This window comes from Schistocerca gregaria, chromosome 11 (assembly GCF_023897955.1).
Source record: "Schistocerca gregaria isolate iqSchGreg1 chromosome 11, iqSchGreg1.2, whole genome shotgun sequence".
Classification (NCBI taxonomy): Eukaryota; Metazoa; Arthropoda; class Insecta; order Orthoptera; family Acrididae; genus Schistocerca; species Schistocerca gregaria.
The window spans coordinates 52818184-52838024 of record NC_064930.1 but is presented as its reverse complement, the minus strand read 5'-3'; the positions used below and the strand labels follow the sequence as shown (position 1 = coordinate 52838024).

General features: G+C 42.0%; 1 protein-coding gene across 2 annotated transcripts in view; it reads right to left on the bottom strand.

Annotated features, from left to right (window-relative positions):
• LOC126295390 (RNA-binding protein 45) overlaps positions 1–19841 on the bottom strand; it is a 107425-nt gene that overhangs the window by 71828 nt on the left and 15756 nt on the right. For both annotated transcript variants that reach the window (XM_049987871.1, XM_049987872.1), the window contains exons 3-5: positions 14262–14456; positions 5928–6112; positions 902–1041 (exon numbers count right to left, since the gene is read on the bottom strand). In XM_049987871.1, the coding sequence (XP_049843828.1) occupies positions 902–1041; positions 5928–6112; positions 14262–14456 (520 nt within the window). The remainder of the gene's footprint in view (positions 1–901; positions 1042–5927; positions 6113–14261; positions 14457–19841) is intronic.

Sequence of the window (19841 nt, the reverse complement as noted above, 5' to 3'; positions counted from 1 at the left end):
AGACGAGCAGAATATTTAACATCCAGGGCTCTAAACAAATCGTAACTGCTTCTGTACTTCCGCCTCGACTGACATCTCTGCTTTACATGTGTCTGCCTGTTTATATAATATAAACAGGGCAGCTGCCACCCATTCCATATCAAACGGTCCCTTCCCTACAGCCTAGGCCTTCGTGGCAAACGAATCTGCTACAGTCCTGAATCCCTCGACCATTACACCAACAACCTGAAAACAGCTTTCGCATCCCGCAACTACTCTCCCGACCTGGTACAGAAGCAGATAACCAGAGCCACTTCCTCATCCCCTCAAACCCAGAACCTCTCACAGAAGAACCCCAAAAGTGCCCCCACTTGTGACAGGATACTTCCTGGGACTGGATCAGACTCGGGATGTGGCTCTCCAGCAGGGATACGAGTTCCTAAAATCCTGCCCCGAAATGAGATCCATCCTTCACGAAATCCTCCCCACTCCACCAAGAGTGTCTTTCCGCCGTCCACCTAATCTTCGTAATCTCTTGGTTCATCCCTATGAAATCCAAAAAAACCACCTTCCCTACCCTCTGGCTCCTACCCCTGTAACCGCTCCCGGTGTAAAACCTGTCCTATGCACCCTCCCACCACCACCTACTCCAGTCCTGTAACCCGGAAGGTGTACACGATCAAAGGCAGAGCCACGTGTGAAAGCACCCTATCGAGACACCTTTACTAGTCTTTTTCAGCAGCAGCAGCGAGATTTTCATCTAAGTGGATTTCCCTAGTCCACAATACGAATTGTTATCTTTGCTGCATCCATTATTGCTATTTCAACAAGAACACTCCACCACCGTGCTAGAACGAAAATATTTATGTGAAACAAGAAGCCAGATGCACAGCAATATCAGTGAGAAGTGCAGGAGGCTCACCATCCAGAGCTTGGGGTCGCACTGCAGGTAGTCGAGGCCCGGCACCAGGTCGAACAGCCGCCACAGCTGGTCCTGCGTCAGGCTGCCGGGCGCGATCACGCGCAGCGTCACCTTCCCCGAGCCTTCGTGCGGTACCCCTCCTGCAGAAAGAGCAGTCCCGGGATCGGCAAATTGCAAAAGCACGTCCGGAGTTCACTTTGTCGAACGTTAACGGCTCTCTGGATGCTGAACATTTCCTAGAAGACACACAGCTCACAATTTTTGCTGGCACAGTGGCAGAGGTGGATAGTTCCGGAGTGTAACTGTACCACTTCTACCTCCACAGGTGCCCGAGTGAGATAATTTTTCCATTTTTTCAGTCTCCGTATTCTGTGTAACATGAGCGGCAACCTTTTTAATATGCACTACATATGTATGGCGACTAGTTTCGAATCGGCCGGTTCGTACTCAAGCGTGGTGGGTGTCGATTGTGATGGTCACTGGTGAACAGTTTATGAAGTATACGTGTGATGCTTGGTCTTTCAGACATGCCTGAAAGAAGTCACCAGCTCTTAATCCGGCAGCTATTACGAATTCAATGCTGTTAGTAATGAGGATAACAGGGAAGGAGCATTAGTAGTGTGCGGGTCAGGTGAGAATTTGGGTCTGAGAGGGTGTGTGCTGAGGTAGTCCAGATGGCTCAGTGGTCACAGCATCTGCTTAGTAAGCAGGAGACCCTGGTTCAAATTACAGTCCAGCACCAATTTTCAACTTTCCCCATTGATTTCAGCCTCTGCTCACTGACAGCCAATGCCTAATTCCTTTTTGCATTTTATAAAGCAAGAATTACCATTTTGATGTTTGTTACTAAGATTAGGCACTTTCACTGCAGCCTCAGGAGGGCAGTCGGTTCAAAACTAGTTGCCAAACATACGTACTGAAACTGTAACAGACTGTCGATAAACGCTTCATGAAACAAGATCATGACGAATACAAAGATTATAAATATAAAAGGAATTGACTACAAGATTATTAGACTCCCGATTCTCTTTTGGTGTCCAAAGGGGGTAGGTATATGCCTCTTATTCCCTCTTTTCGTTTAATAGTAATAAAATGATCATATGTTTTGTACTAGGTACACAAGTGAGTAACTAGTCTACTAAAATGCCAACAGCCTGGTGTGTGTAGTTAGCATTTTATGCTCAGAGACTGAAATCAACCATTTTGTTGTCTAACGTAGGTTCAGGAGCAAAGAATGGGTCAAGTAGTGCCTCATGGTCAAATCGACAGTAAGAGGAACATCCTCTCATCTCTGATCCCTAAACTGACATATCAATACTGCCTTCAAATCTTGCTGTAGCATCCAATACTTCATAGGCAGTGTAGTGCACAGCTTATAGATGTTTCATCTGACAGATGCTGCTGTCCTAAGTCCAACTGACATCGAACGTCTCGCGTAGCCGTACACTCTCAGAGGATGTGACGAACTGTTAATGTTTCTCAAATATGTGATGCAGGGGTACTTCTCACGGTAGCAGAAATTAACAAGTTATTTCGGTATGTCCCACAGTGCAGCAGCGTAAGGCAGTATCTTCCCTTCTCGAGCTTCGTAGCAAAGTCTGCCGAGACCTCTGTGGTGAGCTCTATGGTCTGTAGTTTATTTGATTTTGTACTTCCTTGCCATTTCTCTCTCTATTTCTTCAGGATATGGCGCTGCACGAGTATACGTACCTCGAATGTTTCCATCCCCATCGCTTCTGTCATGCCACTGGATAGTATCCCCCACAGACACTAAAAATTCATACAAGTTCTACCTTCGCAACTGTCCGAAGGGGGACCACCTGTGTCAATGACGATTAGAGTGCCAGGTACGGGTAACTGTTGAACGAACTGTGGCAAACGTGGAAGGTACGCCCCACGGGGGAACGATCTAGTGTCCGAGTCTGCGAGCAAAGCGTATTGACATCACGGAAGCTGAGAGATACCGTCATACTAGTGACAAAGTAGAGTTTTGTAAGGCATCTAAGGAACAACACAACTTTAAGTATTCAGGTGTCGAACCAACAGGAAAGAGCCTCTGAAAGGTGAAGTTGCAAAAGTCTGAAGTTTGCTAAGATAGCAGACAGGGAACCAGGCCACACTGTGTCATAGCCATCCCCACCACCACAAAGTGCACAGGGAACACAACACGCGTCTTAACAAATATCCCACGCGTCGATTGACGAGTGCCGATCGCCGACCGTGTAGTGCACAGTCTCAGCTCTCGTATTAGTTGCAGTTATCCGGCGACAGGGGAGCTTACGGACGTCGGCCTTTGGCACGCACAGCTGTGTCCGTTCCTCTAAGGAGCCACGAGTCTGGCAGGAAGGATACTGCTGTTGCCAGCTGCACTGCCAACTTCTGAGGCATCACTGATGGGTTACAGAGGCCACCCACCAGCACCCTGTAGGCCTGCCAGAGGCTTCACACGTGTGACTCTGATATCGTCCGTCATCTGCCTTCGAGTGGGTGGGTACCGATGCGGCTCGCGCAAACAGTAATGTTGCCGGCTTCCACTTCCTAAACGGGGACCGAGAGTGGACCCTGCGTGGCACCGGTTGCTTAAGAGTGTGCCAGGAGTGAAACTCCCGAGTGCAAATCTTCGGAATCCACAGGAGCACTTTGGAGATCGATACGCAGAGCTGGAGGCTGCCAGATTTCTCACTCGACGGCTGCCCGTGACGTAGCGGACACTAGCGAGCCGGCAATACTGAGAGAGGGTGCGAGCCGGGCTTTGGCTGCTGACGAGGCACTTCTCTGCCGGCCCGGTTGTGGCGTGCTGCTTTGGAACACAATCTCGTACTGCTGCCTAATAAATGTGTTATTGACAACAATGTTTTCTCGGTGATCTCTACCGTAATTAGGACCTGACCAATGCATCCTCTCTCACGACGACTGTAGGAGATTGATCCCCTATAATTCTTAAGTTAGTTTACCAGCCAACTATTTGGAATGCCAATGAGACTGAGACCAGAAAAAAAATGTCAGTTACTACTGTTCTCCAGAGGCCATATAGTTGGGTTTCAGATGGCAGAGACCAATGGCCGTTTTGGGTAACAATTGTCTATTAACAAGGAAATGAGACTTCCCGTCGTACTTTCAGTGAAGCGTGCACCTGTGTTCTACACACTACTCTCCCAGAATGTGATCTATGCTGCCAGGCTGCACCAATATCACGTTCCCTTGTACGCAGGTCTACAGAGAGTAGGTCAGAACAACAAACCGACAAGTGCCAGCTCAGAAGACACAGGTCCCGTGCGTATTTCACTCTCACTGGCTCGAGTATGTGAAGTGATGTGGTAGTGTTCAGAATTTACAGCACCACTGCACATTCTCTGTTGTTACATTGATAACTGCAGGAAGCTGCAACTCCGAGTGTCATCTCTGAGGATAAAATGGAAATTGCCAGTGCTTAAAGAAACTGGGAAATGGGGTGTGGGGACCCAAACCCCCATTTACCCTGACAATTCAGCAATAAAACACTTTTCTTACTATTACCAGTCTGCATTTTATATACACTTTTGTCACTGACAGTTATTTCATTCTCATTTTCCAGTCTAATTCTCTCAGTGTCACCTGCTTTGTTTAACTTCATTCCATCACACTAGATTTATGTTTTTTTATGCTCATCTTGTGACTTCTTTTGGAGACACTGACATCGTGGAGGAATCAGGATAAATGAGACATTTACTGCAAGTTACACAGAAATTGTGTCACGACACAGAAACTATGAAGAATACAGTGAAGGATAAGACAGGAACAATAAAGATCAATAGATGAGTACAATAAGAGTGTAGCCTTTCACGTCCTAAATTTAACAAATTTATACAGCGGCTTCCAAAGTAACACAGTATGAGAACAATACTTTTGTCTCGGCATTTGGACAAACATCTCATGCCTCTCCACTAATAATTATGCAATTAATTAAAAAAATTGATTTTGTCTGTGGACTGCGATACAAATATGGAAGCAGAACCATTTTGCACATTTTACTGCTGTCAGAAATGAATTTGGACACTTGACAAACACAAAACTTGCAGTTATCTCTTCTGTTAGCCACCACACAATTTGTGAAACCCGAGGAAAACATACTGTAGAACTTCATACGTGTCAATTCTCACTACCTTTAGGCTCTTCCACTTTTTACTTTCTCTCTGTCATCTTCGCCAGTTTCAAATCCTCGTGCACACTTCAGCTGACAAGACTCTAAACTGCAGCTGTCGTTTAAACCTCTGCAATATAATTCTTAACATCACAACTGTCTCCCTTTCTGGGCAACTGAAGTCAACAAATAACTTTTTATTCCTCGGATCGTCAGTCTTTTGACTGTTTTGACGCAGCCCAGCATCATTTCCTATTCTGTGGCAACATCTTCATTTCAGAGTAGCACTTGCGGAGGACAACCTCAATTATTTGCTGTTTTCCGATGCAGTATTTACCTTCTAAGCTCCCTCGAGCATCACGGAAGTTATTCCTCAACATCTCAGCTCATGACCTATAGTCCGGTCTGTTCTCATGAGTTTTTTTGCAGACATTCCTTTCCTAGTAGATTTTGCAGAGGACCACCTCATTTCTTATCTTGTTGGTCCATAAAATTTCTGCGACCTTTCGCAACACCACACCTCAAAAGTCTTAGTCTCCTTATTTTCCAGTAATTTACTTCTGTACTTCCATACAATTCTGTGTTTCACAAGTACATTATATGAAATTTCTCCCTAAAACTAAGGCCTATATCTGATGCTAACAGACATCTTTCGGCAATGAATGCCCACTCTGCCCAAGATAATCTCATTTCTCACAAACACGTTTCACCCGTCACGGAAAATAATGCATCAGAGATGATTGAGAAAGTGGCACACATGAGACGCAACTACATACTGTCTTTCCCCTGTAGTATGAAAACAAAAGTTACTTGCCCTTTTAATATGGTGAGAAACATATTATGTTCATATAAAATACAATTATCATTACAGCACTATAACATCAAAAAACTATGTACGGTACTCACGGCTGTTGAAAGGAGTGTACGCGTTGTCGAACACTCCCCCGCCAGGCATCCCTCCACCCGAGCCAGACGCTGAAGAGAAGCGGTCAGGAAAAGGGTTGTCCCTCGGTGCCTGCCGCTTGGGTTCGGCAAACACCGCCTTGAATGAACGGTCGCAGCCTTCGTACGCTTTGGCTGCATGAGATACTCTGCAAGATATTTGAAGTTCTCCATTTTCATCTTTTACACATGCCAGGTAATGACTCACTGCTAGGAACCTGAAATTTTAGTACCTATTTATGGCAAAATCAGCAACAGTTTTTTTTGTTCATTCTTCTTTTCGTAAACGAGATATACAACTTTATAAGGTTGCTGCATTAGGTGCTTGAAGATGAATTCTTAGTGCTTTGAAACTGACAGGAGAGAGGAGATAAAGTAGTAATAAAACGAGAATATTTTTTATTCTTTATAACAAGAGCTTTTTGACTAGAATAAATGTTTTTGCAAAAATTTCAAGTTTCTTTTTTTTTTTCTTTTTTTTATGGGCTGTGCTTGTTTTCTTTTTATGGTTCTATTTACACTTTCAATAAATGATTGCTTCTAATGAGGAACAGCATAATTTTCTTGATGGTGAAAAAGAGTACTTCCCCAGTTTAAGTCATTTCTCAACATTATCTTCTTTTTCCCCATCCAATTTCATAATTAAAAACACGGACTTTGAATCTGTAGCTCATAGCCCTGATCAGCATACTGCAGAGCCCTTACAATGACATTCACAGCCATGCAACATGTACTTCACAACACTACAGTTAGAACCGATAAGGTACCTAGAGTGGAAGCAGGATCAAAAATAACTATCCACTCTTTACAGGAAGACTCTCAGAGTGGTCGAAATACATTGGGCAATTTTCTTTCCCAGTCACTACAGTACAGATACTATATAATATGGCAGTCAACTGCGCATAAATGAGCTAAACCTTGACTGCTGGGTGAGGCAGGAGGAGGGGGATGGGTGCAAATGGAGGGAGAGCAGAAGCGATTCCCCTCCCCTCCTTGCAGGGCAACCAGGCTACACCATTGTAGAAGCAGAACTAACATTCACTTATATCGATTGCAGATCACTTCTGGCGTCACTCAAGTTGTACTAGAACATACTGACTGGCCAGAATTAGTCTCTTATTTCAGTTTAAAATATCAGAAGAAAACAATGAGCAATGCAACATGCAAAGCAAGGTAGAGTGCACAATTCATTCGGGAATGGCCACCACACAAATGCTCCCCATGGTTGGCAGTACGGAAAACGAGGTAGTTCAGATCCGATCTCTATCAGTATCTTACGCAACGATAGTTCAAAACATCCCACAACTTCCCTTCAACTGAAAACTGACACATTAAAGTGTCCAAATAATACAGACTATAGCTAGAAGACGAACTTGAGTGTTTCTTTATTCTCAGATTCTAGCTCACACAACCGAGTTCTAGATTGCCATACATGAAGTGGATCCTGTAGAGACCATTTGGTGTCAGCAACTGATGTGGTACCAGTGCATTACTTACACATCATTGCATTTTTTCACGTATGTGTTCTTTTTTTGCAAATGTGTTCTTACAGACACACTGTTCCTGATGTGCAACACCATGAAATGATTACTTTTACAATTTTTGCACCACCACTCATTAATTTCAATACAACTTGGTATTTAAGATTTACAACACAAATCAAACGTTATTTCTCACAAAATCTAATTATATTAACCTCCAGACATATAATACAATCACAATCATTATATTTTATTTTTATTCTAGTATCCTCCTCTGGATTTAATGACTGCCTTACAAACTCGAGGCATGCGGTCAATCAGTTTTTGTAGGTATCGTGAATCTATATGATTCCATAGATCCTTAACAATGTGCCCGAGATGTTCCTTGCAGGATATATTAACTTCCCTGATACATCTACATCCATCCACTTCATCCCAGACAATTTCAATGGGATTACAATTGGGGCTTTGGGACAGCCATACCATATCATTCAGTACTTTCTGTTTTTGCTTTGATGCAATGTAGTTCGTACAGTATGCCGACCGACATTTTGGGCCATTATCCTGTTGTAAGGTGAACCCTTTCCATATTAAGCGAAATCCACTTCATATTGCACGATACTGAAGTATGTGGTTGTACTACTTCTGATTGATACATCCTTCTATTTTCACAATGTCACCAACTCCATCTCCGGCAAAACATCCAAAACCATAATAGAACCACCAATGTGTTAACTGTAGGTAGAACACACTGCTGGGCTACCCTTTCCCAGACAAATTAGCGAACAAATATTCTCCTTCCGGTTCAAAAAATCTCAAACTTTGATTCACTGGTGAATAACACCTTTGTCCACTCTTCCGATATCCAATTATGATGTTTTCTAGCCCATTCAAGTCTCTTCTGTTTATTTATGGGCCTTAGAATGGGGTTTTCCTTTCAAGTCGGCTTCAGTCAGTCTTTTTTTTTATCGTTGCAATAGATATTGTTGTCACATTCATTTCTATCATTCTTGCATGAATCTGGCGTTGTTTTACAAGGTCGTCTGGGTCATGGTATGTCATTTATTTAACGTGATCAGATTAGGGCCATCAGGTCCTCTCTTACATCGGACCAGTGTTCCACACATGCAGCATTTAACGCATCAGAGTTACATCATGGCAATAGTTTAAATAAGAAATTTAGATTACTCTAGTGACAATAGGAATAAAGAGTAATGACTAAGACCTAATAAAGTAATAACTGGCACTATTTTTACAACAGGTGCTATGCATACAAATTATGATAAAAGCAATAATAATAACAGTAAAAAAGAAAATCAAATAATAATGATAAACATGAGAAAAATTGGCAATAGTAATGAAGATTTGTGCAGATGTACATTAATATCTTGGTGTGTAAAGTAGATGTTTACTAGTTTAGCGAGTTTTGGGGAAGGGAGATTGAAGGAGGGGAAAGAGGGAAGTAATGAGGTGAAGTGCATTCGTGTACAGAGGAAGGCATTACTGTTGCTTAAGTAGATACGTCATTAACTGTTTTTTGAAGCCGGACATGTTTTTAAGTTCTCTAACATAACGAGGGAGGTTATTCCAGAGTCGGGTTCCTGCCACTGTAAAGGACTTGGAGAAAGCGACTGAGCGACACAGTGGAACAGAGAGGATTTTATTATTATGGGAATGCGTGTTTCTGTCGTGTTGTTTCGACATAAGCATTAGGGACGAGGAGAGGTATGAGGGAAAGTGTACATTTATAAGGCAGTAGATGAGAGAGTGTATGGAAATCTCTGCATATGTCTGCATGCAGCCAGGACAATTTTGCATATGCAAGTGAAATGTGATCAAAAAGTCAAACATCACAGATATATCGGACGCAGGCATTCGTGACCAGTTCCAGACATCGCGAATTATCCTGAGAGAGGCCTTGTAGGATAATATCACTGTAGTCAATGATTGGGAGTATAAGCGTTTGTACTAATTTCTTTTTCAGATCGAAAGGGAAGAGTTTTTTTATATTTTTGTAGGGCGTGAAGGGATGCTAATGCTTTTTTGCACACTGCAGTTACGTGCTCTGTCCAATTTAGATTTTCGTCTATTATTACTCCCAAACTCTTTGCTGAGGGAGAGTTGTTAATATTTGTTCCATTAAGGATAAGAGATGGTGCGGATTCCCGATGTTTTGGGCTAATGAGCTTATAGTGACCAACAAGTACAGCTTGGGTTTTAGATGGGTTTACTTTTAGTCCTATGTCCTGTGTCCATTTTGATAGTGCATCGAGGTCAATGTTGAAATTTTCAGTGGCTTTCTTAAGATTGCTTTGTTTCACACTTAGATACAACTGAAGGCCATCAGCATACATATGATATTTGCAATAGGTCAGAACCGATGACACATCACTGACATACAGAGAGAAGAGTGTAGGACCTAATACTGAGCCTTGGGGAACACCTGACACTACCTGCCGCCATTGTGATTTTATATTCCCGGACAGGACGCATTGCTGACGAGATGTCATGTATGAGGGTGTATTGCACTCCCCCTACAGACACCCTACACTGTTTAGCAACAGATAAACCTTGCTTGGCTAAGTACTACAATTGCACCACGTTTTTCTATGAATATCTCTACTCTTAGAGCCGTACTAGCGATGTGCACACTTCAATGTCATGAAGAAACTGACGTGCAGGAACCACATGTTACGTATCGTAGCAATGCTTGCCGTTCGCTGTGGACATCACATCATTACAGGGAATAACATGGGTGGACAAAATGCGGTGTGTCAGCAAATAGGTACACAAACATATCAGATACATACATAATGTTTATGTACAGAACATTGTTTGTTGGATACTATTGTATCTCAATGAGTAAAAACAAAAATCACAGCATGTGTACAACTTTTGTACTATTCCTTTGCTTCCTCAACCGTACCTGCAGTATTAGATCTTACCTACAGAGAACTAGACATTGAAATAAACAAGAGGTAGTGTATATGTAGAAAATAAAGCTTTTTTAAAATATCTCTGATACAACCCATCATCGGTATTTTTCGGGTCCCTACTCATTATGTATGAACAGTGGGCAAAGTAATTGTGCAGTGGGATCAGTAAGTACAAATACTTGACAAAAGGCAATGGAGTGTTGTGATACTTGTGTCATAATTACTGGGGGGGGGGGGGGCAATGCTTTTCCAACATGAGCCACAGGGGTCTGTAATATTCACATATACTCACTGCAGAGGCAAGGGGAAGTTTTGGTTGGCATGCTATTGTTAAAAAGGTAGTGAAGCAAAATATAGAGAATTTCAACAGACTGTAATGTCACAAACTTGCTTCAGCCAATTGTTTGTAGGCATATTTTGTAACGTGATTAAAAAAACTATGGTTCAATCTCTTATGTCGACTGAAAACTGCAGTTCACATACTGACTTGCCTAGAAGCTGGTTCTGGTTATTGTATGAATACTTAATAAACATTGATACAATACTGGTCATTTTAAGAGAACTGTTTAGAACTGAGTTGTTCATTATCTAAGATAACTTCATACTTCCTACAGGCAAGAAAACTGATATGACCAAATACAAATATTGAAGCAAAATACACATAAAAGGATGAGAATGAATTTTTGGAGGCAGTACAAATCAGAGACTATTACAGGTGCTAATGTACTGTCAAACTGAGTACCAACTGTTCAATTCTAAGCAAAAAGTACAAATTTTGTAAGTGCAAAAGTCATTTTGGGACATTTTATTTATTGGAGGGGGGGGGGGGGGGGGGGAGATTAGAAATGATATCATACTGTGGAGATTTATACTGGCCATCAGTGAAGCACCTCACATTGTCAACTAAACTTCAGAAAATGGTAATGTATCATCAAATATAGAGGAAGAAAAGAACTCCAAAATCAGTGAGTTGGAGAACGACATCCTGGTTTCTCCCCTATGATATTCTAGTGCCAATACTTATCCAAACAGATTGCTCACTGGAACTTTTAGTGTGATAAGATATGGAAGGTTTCACACTGCTGTTCTTCCCACATAGGCGAATTTTGTAACAAGACATAATAGAAATTTAATACATGACAAAACGATTTTTTATTTAAATCAATAATTATATTTGTTTAATACAACATTTTACAAAATGTATTTCCGTTTCATATCTGGCACACAAGTGACGCAAGTGCAATTAAGTCTTCACTGCATCAGCCCCAGATAATGAGGCAGACACTGCTACAACACAGGCAACAGCCAGCAATCGCAAGATGATTCCTGCTGCTGATCTCTGGCTGTTCTGTATTTCAAAATTCCATTGGAAAATAATAATAATAATAATAATAATAATAAATGGAAAACTGGTAAGTAACATGTAATACATCAGGACATAATGTCACACCCATTCTTCAGTTTTTATGGAGTTCACATGCCCTGTTCTTACTACAGCATACGCACATCTGCGTCTGTGATGACAATTGTGAGAGGGTTTTTCCTACCCAATGCTTATATTCACATAAAAAATTAATTACTTTTAAATACTGAATGGAAGAACCCTTTAACCATTACTTGCAATTGTGGATTATTAAAAGAAGAGGCAAAATGGGTAGCTCCGAAAAGCTTAAAGTAGTGCAATGAATATCTCTGAAAAGTTAACGTAAAATGTCATTCTAGAATACTGTCATTTAGACATACATTCAGCTGGTCAAAAGGGAATCAGCTTTCCTCTTATGACAATAAATCAACCTACAACTAAAAGTATATAACGGTGTCTCATTCCAAACCTTGAGATTTAATGCGGCTACTGGTAGAAATTACTGTTCTGAGTACAGTTGTAAATCATTATGACCAAACCTTCGTAAGCCGGATAACTCTGCAAAGTGCTTCTTTAATTGCAGTTATTTAATGGAAGGGAACTAACTGAGGTGAAAGTTGACAGAAATACAGTACATTCATGATTTTAGTCAGCTGTCTTACAGACTTATTGCCAACAGTGGTCCTCAAGCATTTCTGCATTGCAAGTGGATCCATATATTCAAAGCTTGTTTCCTACCGTAACGGTGTAGCCAGGCAGTAATTCTGTACCGTGTAAAGTGTGACAGTACAGAATCTGGAAAAATTAAATTCAGAACATTTTTGACCAGCATCAAAGGTGTAAAATTTTCTGTATCCTAGTCATGTATAAGCGTGCAAGCAAATGTACAATTTATTAACTCTCTCACAAGCCGTGTGAAGTATACTTACCAGCAACTGTTTTTCTTTACTCTGTTTATTGCTTTACGTTGTTCCACTTCCATACATTCCTGGCATCTAGTGGTAGTCCACTGCACTGGCTGCTATTTGTTTGTTCTGAAATGTAGCTTTTAGGGCTGTGGGAAGTATACACACCACCAAATACTGTTTTAAAGGCCATTGGGAAGTACATTTTAAGAAAAAAGGATTTTCTTCACAAGACACGGAAAGTACACTTACTACAAAATACTTCTTTCAGGGACTTCGGGTTGCATACTTACGAGTTTCGTACAGGCACTACACTGAGGCGACAAAGTCACGGGATACTCAACATCGTGTCAGGCCGCCTTTTGCCTAGAAGAGTGCAGCAGATGCGGCACGGACTTGACAAGTCGTCGGAAGATCCTGCAGAAATACTGAGCCACACTGCCCCTATTATCATTCGTAATCGAGAGTGTGTTGCAAATGCAGGATTTTATGCACAAACTGACCTCTCGATTATGTCCCATATGTATTTGATGGGATTCACGATAGGCAATCCGGTTGGCCAAATCGTTCACTCAAACTGTCCGAAATGTTCTTCAAACCAATCACGAACAACTGTGGCCCGGTAACATGGCACATTGTCGTCCATAAAAATCCTGTCATTGTTTAGGAACATCCACAAATGGCTGCAATGTTCTCCAAGTAGACGAACATAACCATTTCTAGTTAATGGTCAGTTCAGTTGGAACAGAAGCCCCAGTCCATTCCATGTAAACACAGCCCACACCAGTATGGAGTCACCACCAGCTTGCACAGTGCCTCGTCGACAACTTGGCTCCACGGCTTCGTGGGGACCTATGTCACACTTTAACCGTATCATCGGCCCTCAGCAACTGAAATCTACATTATCTTAGCAGGCCACAGTTTTCCAGTTATCTAGGGTCCAATCATTACGCTCACAAGCCCAGGAGAGACAGTCGCATCGGTCATCTGCTCCCATAGCTCGTCAACACCAAATTTCACTGCACTGTCCTAACGGACAAATTCGACACATGCCCCACATTGATTTCTGTGGTCATCTCACACAGTGTCAGTTGTTTTTTACCGTTGCCAACTCTACACGAATACCATTGCTCTAGGTCATTACGGGAAGGTGGTCAGCCAGTGCATTGTCCGAGGTGAGAGGTAACGCGTGAAATTTAATTTTTTTCTTGGCACACTACTGATGCAGTGGATCTCCGAATACTGGATTCCCTAACAATTTACGAAACAATGTCCCACACATATAGCTCCACCTACCACTCTGAATTCAAAGTCTTAATCCCATTGTGCCGCCATAATCACATTTGAAACCTTTTCACACGAATCACCCGAGTACAAATTACAGTTTCGCCATATGTGCTGCCTCGTGATCATCTATATGCAATAAAAGTTCATCATTATTTGAAAAAGGTGCACACAATTTGAATGAAATAATAACAGAACAACAGTAAAACAACAAACCAATGTTAATAACAAAACTGAGTATTACAAATGTAGAAAAGCACAGCTGCAGTAATCGGAGACACCAGGCTCCTTCGTGATGAGGCCACACACATAAGAAGAATGATACTCACTTGTGGAACTTGACATAAGCGAAGCCCTTGCTCTCCCTGGTCTCGCGGTCCTTGACGATTGACACGTAGTCTATGTCGCCAAATTCCTGGAAGTGCTCGCGCAGCTCCTGGTCGGTCATCGTCTTGGGCACGACGCAGAACAGCCGCAGCAGCCGTTCCGACTCGTTCATCTCCCGCTTCGAGCCCTGGTCCCGGCTACAGCACAAGACCGAACGTCACCTCGACATTACAATCTGCATCACAAATCAGTACTGTACATATCTTGCATACCTGGTATTACTGCCAAAGCTGCTTCCCCCCACCCTTCCATAAAACTGTGAGGCATGTCTGAAAAGAATGTCCAGTTGGGAGGGGGGGGGGGAGGAGTGGTGGGGGATAATCATACAAACTTTTTTTTTTTCAATCCACAATTTTTACAAGAAAGAGCATTTTTTAAACTATTTTTGTGCCACCATTGTTCAGACATTTGTCACAGTGGGAAACCAATTTTTGTATGCTCTCTTCATACAAACATCCTGCCAGTGAAGACAGCCACTACCGAATACCATTCTTTCTGTCGTAATCGCTGTCAGAGTGGCATCCTTCAGGAACACGCTACAAGTTCGAGAACAAGTGGTAATCAGAAGGTGCAAGATTGGGACTGTACAGCTGGGAATAAAACTGCTCCCGACTAAATCAGTGAATAAGATTTCGAGTGAACCCAGCAGAATGGGGACATGCATTGTCATGAAGCAATACGATGTCTTGATTCATCACTCCCCGCCTTTTGTTCCAAATACTGCTCCATCTGACTACCACTTGTTTTTGAATTTTAGGTGTGATTTTGGAGGGAGGCACTTTGACATTGACGACGACACAAAAAATTGTGTTCAGTAATGGCCGTCTTCACTGGTGGCATCTTTGTACGAAAAGAGCACAGAAAAGTTGGTTTCGTGTCTCCCACAGGTGAGAATATTAAAATCCTAATGGTAAACTGCCAAAGCATTCGCAACCAACTGTCAGAGTTTAAAGTGCTTCTGAAAATCTGTGAAGCTCATGTAATACTAGGTACAGAAAGCTGGTTGAAACCTGATATAAATAGCAGTGAGATTTGAGGGCAAATTTTTAGTGTGCATCAAAAGCATAGGCAAATGGGAAATTGAGGTGGTGTATTTGTTGCAGTACACAAGAACCTCAAATCCACCGAGACAGAAATTGAAGCTGCATGTGAGATTGGTTGAGCAAGAATCGGTGTCAGAGGTGGGCATAAAATGATAACTGGATCCTTCTATCGCTCACCACACTCATCTCCTGAAGTCACTGAAAGTTTTTAGAGAAAACCTCAGTCACTTGTACGTAAGTTTGCCAATCATACTGTAATTCTTGGTGGAGACTTTAATCACCCAACAAGCTATTGGGAAAACTATAATTTTATTATTGGTGGGCGTCATAAGAAATCTTGTGAAACATTACTTAATGCCTTCTCTGAAAACTACCTAGAACAGTTAGTTAGGAGCCCCTTTCAGATGAAAATATATTGGATCTAATGGCTGCAAATATACCTGACCTCTTTAAGGATGTCCACATCGAATCTGATATCAGTGATCACAATGTGGTTGTGGTGACCATTATTAGCAAAGTACAAAGCACAACTAAAACAAGCAGGAAGATATATATGTTCAGTAACAATACTGTGAAAAGGAAAGTTGCTACTCAGCATATAGCAGAGATCCAGAGTTGCAGATAGGCCTATCTGCGACTCAGCAACTCCGCTATATGGTGAGTAGCAACTTCCTTTTTGCAATATTGTTACATTCCATCTTAGATTTTCCATTATATGATCAGCAAACTAGATAAAAAAATCTAGTTGTGTCATATCTCAATGAGGAACTTGAAACTTTCAGCACAAGGCAGGAAGGTGTAGAACTATGGCTCAAGTTTAAAAGGATAGTTGACCATGCACTGGATAGATATATTCCCAGAACAGTTCATAATGGGAGGGAACCTCCATGGTATACAGTCACTGTGGAAAAAACTTCTAAGGAAACAGCGATTACTGCATAATAGGTGTTAAACAAAGCACATGGCTATAAATAGAGAGATGCTGAATGAAACGCACTTGGCTATCAAGATGCCTTCGAGGACTACCGTAGCAGAATATCGTCAAACGATCTTCCCCAAAGAAATTCTGGTTATATGTAAAGGTAGTTAGTGGCACCAAAGTTAGTGTTCGGGCCCTAGCGAATGAGACAGCAACTGAAACTGAAGGTAGCAAAGCAAAAGCTGAAATGCATAACACCATTTTCAAACTTTCTTCTACAATGGAAAACTCAGGAGAATTGTCCCAATTTAATCTCTGTACAACTGAAAAGACAGATGAAATAAGTATTAGTGTCAGTGGTGTTGAGAATCAGCTAAAATCTTTAAAACTGAACAAAGCTCCAGGGCACAACGGAATCCCTGTTCGATTTTGTCTGAATTTGCAGCCGAGTTAACTGCTCTTCTAACTATAATCTATTGCAGATCCTCAAACAAAAAACCACACCGATTTCTTGGAAAAGGCACAGGACGCACCTGCTACAGTAAGGGAAGAAAATGTGATACACACAACTGCTGCCTAATATACCCGACGCGAATTTGTTGTAAGATCTTAGAACGTAGTCTGGGCTCAAAAATAATGAGGTATCCTGAACAAAATTACACCCTCCATGCCAACCATCACGGCATTGATCATGTGAAATCCAGCTTACTCTTTTCTCAATGACATTATGAAAGCTTTGGATCAAAGCTGTCAGGTAGATGCAGTACTTCTTGATCTCTGAAAAGTATTCGACTCAGTACTACACCTATGCTTATTTGCAAAATTATGATCGTACGTGCTATCAATTGAAATATGTGACTGGATCGAGGGCTTTCTGGTAGTCTTCTCAGACTTTTTGCAGATGAAGTTACTTACAATGGCATACTGTCTGATCGAAGCTGCATAAAAATTTGGTCATATCTTGATAAAGATTGAAAATGGTGCAGAGATTGACAACTTGATTTAAATGTTCAAAACTGTAGATTTGTGAACTACACAAAATTAAAAACATAGTACCCTATGACTCTAACATAATTTCTGTAGATCAGGAATAGCAGAGGGCCTATAACGTTACCCTGGGGAACGTCAGATATCACTTCCGTTTTACATGACGACTCTCCTCCATTTACTATGAAATGTGACCTTCCCAATAGAAAATCATGAATCCAGTCACACAACTGAGACAATAATTCTTGGGCATGCAACTTTATTATGAACAACTCGTGTGGGATGGTATCAAAAGCCGTTTGCTAACAAAATCTGCCGTATCAATCCCTGTGCTGTTTGGACAGAATCAGTTGCACATTTTTCAAGATAAGATATAAAACCTTCATTTAACTCACTCCCTGACAGGAAAGTAAAGTAAACTGATATAGTGTATTATAAGCGAGACCTGTTTCCCCTTTCATTCATTACTCCATCACATGCAATGAAGCACTCTCGCTCAGTCTTGCTCCAGTCCTCAGTAGGCAGAAATTCACAAAAATCAGAAGTCTGGGTCAAATAGAAATCTTTAACTTAGCACCCAATCGGCAACCTTTGAGATCCTACAGCACTGTAGTAAGTAGGAACGACAACTTTGCCGTTGAACGTGAGCGAGCTGTGTAGTCGGCAGCTTTGTGAAGTAAGTGCATCGCTTCCACACAAACGGTGTTCGTCGACAGGCGTCTGTTGTGTAATGATCATTTGCTTACAGGGCTACCTGGACAAATGGTGGCGCTGAGTGTGCTTTCGAAGTCACGGGCCGAGGGGAAAGTCTTCTTCTCATGAGCAGAAGACAGGAAGACGAGAGAGAAGGGAATTCTGTTATCCCTACAAGCTAATTCTTAAAATGTCTTCTTTTCTGGTCTGTTTCTGGTCCCTATCAGTGCGGCTCTAAGCCACCATGCCTCTGGCACAGCCCTGACTAGACAACACCTCAACTTAATTAAAAATGAAATTAGTATGCTATAATGGAAAAACATTCAATATGTGAAGACTCATGACCTAAATACATCCATCCGTTTTAAACTATATATCTACTTTATTATACCTCGCTGAGTGATTTGCTTTTAATTTCCTTTTTAGAAATTATTTCTGACCTCATTAAAATTTGTGAGAAGTCAGAACCACATCTTATTCCCAGTAACATAATCAGGGTTACAACAAGTTTCCTCAAGTGAAATTCCCTAATTTCCAGACAAGTTTTAGCATTCTTCCCTGACAAATTTTGAGATCTCACAGGTAAATAAAGACGTAAGTTGACAAAAAAATGTAAGGACTTCCATTTTTCTTCCCCATTCTGTTTTGTTTAGTTTTAGGGCATAAAAACAATTAGGGTCATACACACCTACGTCAAAACTGTGAAACACGAAGACAAAGAGGGGAGTTAAAAACGACTACATCTCGATCCCCAATGACGGGCAAGAAGACAGCTAAAAACAGGGATGAGAAGAAAGGTCTATGAAACACGCAATAGAGAAATGGAGGTCCAGAACTAAAAATTAAGTGGCCTTCACCATATTGCTACAACACATAAAAAGTAAAACGTGGCCGACAAATCGGCTTGTCGTTCACTAAAACGGCCGATAAGTCAGATGGCAAACTCAAACAGCAGGAACGTAACCAGTCAAAAAAGAGCAATAGGGCAGGAAATGGCAGACATTTAAAAGTTGGGTGCAATGTGGTGGGAGAGTGCCACTTAACAAATGGTGATGGCTAAAATGGCAGGGCCCAATAAGCAACCAAGTTAAAATGATCTAATGGTGAGGAGGGTGGGAGTGGGCCGGGGGTGTGGGGGAGGGGAGGGGGGGGGGGGGAATGGAGGTCATTCAAGCCACTGGAAGAGGCTTAATAATCCAAAGCTCATTCCCACGAAGGAAGGACCAGTGGCGATGCCAAAGTGACACCACCTGCTGATAGATGGCAACACAGAGATCGTCGGAGGGAATGTAAGAACAGGGGGCTGAGGTATGAGGACTACAGTCTTGGCAACAGCATCAGCAACCTCATTTCCTGGCATACCAACATGACCAGGAACCCATATAAACATCACAGTGGCTCCATCAAGAGTCAGCATTGCACTATGAGATGGACGGTGTACAGCACACAGAGGCTTTGAAAGGTGCTGAGAGAGACTGAGCAGATGACAACTGAAAGTCTGTGTTGCCGGATGATATAGAGCGAAGAGCTCTGCTGTAAATACTGAGCAGCATACCGGAAACCAATAAAAAACGTCAGTGCCAATGACAAGGCACACCTGACACCACAGTCAGTCCGAGAGCCATCAGGGTACACGAAGGCAGTATTGCGAAATTCCACGTGATAGTCATGAAGCTGAAGGCGTTAGAGTGAGGCTGGTGTAGTATCCTTCGGAAGCGAATGAAGGCCACGGTGGACACGGGCCGCTGCACGAAGCCAAAGTGGTGAAGGGTCCACACCCTCCAGGAAAGTTGCTGGAAGCTTAAAGTTAGCTTGCCGGAGCATGAGCCAAAAGCAAACTCCAGGAGGTAATATAGAAGAGGGATGTGCCTCCTACTGGT